Source organism: Montipora foliosa, chromosome 8, assembly GCF_036669935.1.
Source record: "Montipora foliosa isolate CH-2021 chromosome 8, ASM3666993v2, whole genome shotgun sequence".
In the NCBI taxonomy this organism is placed as follows: domain Eukaryota; kingdom Metazoa; phylum Cnidaria; class Anthozoa; order Scleractinia; family Acroporidae; genus Montipora; species Montipora foliosa.
The window spans coordinates 295,834-298,333 of NC_090876.1; the positions used below are offsets into that span (position 1 = coordinate 295,834).

General features: G+C 39.2%; 1 protein-coding gene across 2 annotated transcripts in view; it reads left to right on the forward strand.

The window, feature by feature from the left end:
* Positions 1 to 130: 130 nt before the first annotated feature.
* Positions 131 to 2,500, forward strand: part of LOC138012428 (uncharacterized) — a 139,953-nt gene continuing 137,583 nt past the window's right edge. The window contains exon 1 of one of the 2 annotated variants that reach the window (XM_068859198.1): positions 131 to 253. In XM_068859198.1, coding sequence (XP_068715299.1) covers positions 196 to 253 — 58 coding nt within the window. In that variant the 5' untranslated portion in view covers positions 131 to 195. The remainder of the gene's footprint in view (positions 254 to 2,500) is intronic. The other variant, XM_068859197.1, reaches the window with a different exon arrangement.

Below are 2,500 nucleotides of genomic sequence, written 5' to 3' on the forward strand. Positions count from 1 at the left end.
GTCAACCGATATACCGTTGGTTGAGTTGGCCGCTAAACACCGTGAACACAGTGCCATCATTGATATGAATTCCTTTTGTTAATTTTCCTTCATCAAAAGGTCATATACGATAACGTGATGACGTAATGCTACCTTAAACGTCTGAGACTGTTCTTGCAGTAATCTTCGACAAGACCCTCCTCATAGCGGAAAGACATGTGGAAGAGAGCAGCTGTCTTCTTCTTCATTCTGTCTCTTGGTTCTGCTTCCCAAGGCAAGTTGACACTTTGCTTCTATCTGTGTCTCGAACTTTTAGAAATGGTTTTCAAATTCAAACTTTCCACTTAAGTAATGGGAACGTTGATTTCTTATGACGTGTTGAAGCTGATTTTATCGAAATGCCATATTCTCGTTCTCGCTCAGGTTTTAGCAAATCGAAGGGAAAATCATCGAAAGCACTTTCAAATGATGTTTTAATTCCAGGATGTCGCCTAGCAATGTTTTTGAGCAATTGGAGTCGAACCTTATTCCCATATCAATCTGCGAAACAGTCTTCTTATCCGATAACGTAACTCCTTCGATTGAGACTGATAGATATCTTAGGTTTCGGGGACTCAAATGTCCTTTCACTTTATGCAGACCAGGTAAACATGTGTTTTACGAAGGCGTATTAGTTACCCATCAACAAAGACACCAGTAATAAAAATAATTAGGATCAAGATGCACGTCAACAACGAAAGTGACTCGGTAGCGGGATTATTTCCCAAAACATTTGAAAAGCAACTTCAGGAAATGCCTCGGGTTAAAATGAAAGTTACTTAATGACCATTTGTTTATTTTCGAGAGTACACTTGAAAGAAAAACCAAAACAACAACACAAAAACAAACATGTATATACACAAGGTATTTGCAATTTTCGAAACCGAAATTAAGCAGGGGCACCGCACGAGATTACGACAGAATAGCTCCGTATAGAGGAGACGTAATAAAGTCTATGTCTATGTCTATGTCTACGAGCAATTAATCGTGACCAATTCAAGGTTTGATGAGTACAAAGGTCTGTTGAAATAATTTTGTACGAGGTTACAGAACCTTTGAATGTCCTACATCAACTTTCTACATAAACGAGTATGATTGTGGGAGTACAAAAACCTCAAAGACCTGCTCCAAAGATGAGATCTACAGAGAAGTAGCTTTACAGATAGGTTTATGTTCTGCAATCAAGCCATATCAACTTGTCCGTAAAATTACCATTGTGCTCTACGCAATCTAGTCTGGGCCTCTGGAAAGGAGAGGGAAGCCGAGAGCGTGGCCGAGAACGTGCATCCCTTTCGGGTCACGCCATAAAAGATAAGAATTTCCGCTTGACCGTGTATTTACGTCGAGATGCCCAAATGTGATGACAGACATTTACCACATTAAAGAAGAGCGTGCGTGTTTTTTTCCCTATCGCGAATGACAGGTTTTACATTAAGCCGATATTATTTCAACAAAAGAAACAACCTAACCTGAGCCCAGCAAAGAGCCTTAATTGTTTTCACTTTTTTTGGTTTTCCAAATTGATACGAGAACAAGCAGCATAACATAGGCCTAACAAAAACATTACAAGAGCCTGAAAAGCACCTTTTTTAACGCTCACACGACTTTTATGTAAGGCTCGTGTCATGCTTAATGGTAACGCTGATAGTAAGTGTCGTGTGAGGCTGCTATTAGCCTTTAAATTCAGGCCTAATTAAGGCTCCTGTCAGGCCTAAAGTTTTCGTACGGGATGACGCTTTTGTATGGGACAAAGTCATACTGGAGATTGACAAGTTTGCTTAGATCCAGTAACTTCAATACATGTAGTTCTACATGTACATGGTAGTTTGACACCAAATAAAACAGTCGAATGTAACAGTCGAAACAGAGACTGCTGTATTCTATGGAAGAGGAGCATTAAAACAGCTGCTTCGAGGGAGAGGGAGATTGAAATAGTTTGCTTGAACAGATTCATCGTACTACATTAAAGTGATTGGACTGTTATATTACAGAGTTTGTAGAAAATAATAGCCGCTCAAAAACCGTTGGAGTTTTCTAAATTAAACAACAACTTAACCTTTGGGTTTCCTCATGTTTATAATCGCTCATTTCATCCCTCCAAAGAGCAATAGCTTTGTAAAAAGAATATCCATCTCCTCTGACAACGACTTCTCTCCCGTTGAGGAAATATATTTCCAGAAACCTGTCGGAAATTGTGCGGAGTATTTTCAGTATTTGTTGCCTTTGTTGTAGTTAACACAATTTTAGCTTTTGTTTTGATTACAAACAATGTGATTTGAGAAAATGTTGAGTGCAGTCGCGTGACAGACAACGCGCGGGAATCTGACAGCCTTGAACTTTGGACCCTTTAGTTGAAACCAAAACCAATGATTGACAGTGATAAAAAAGAGACATTAGAACACGAGGAAAAATAGAGTGGGATTTTGTAATCTTAAGCGAGGGAGAGTTTTCGGTGATCAATAAAGTAGAACACAAGTGAGAG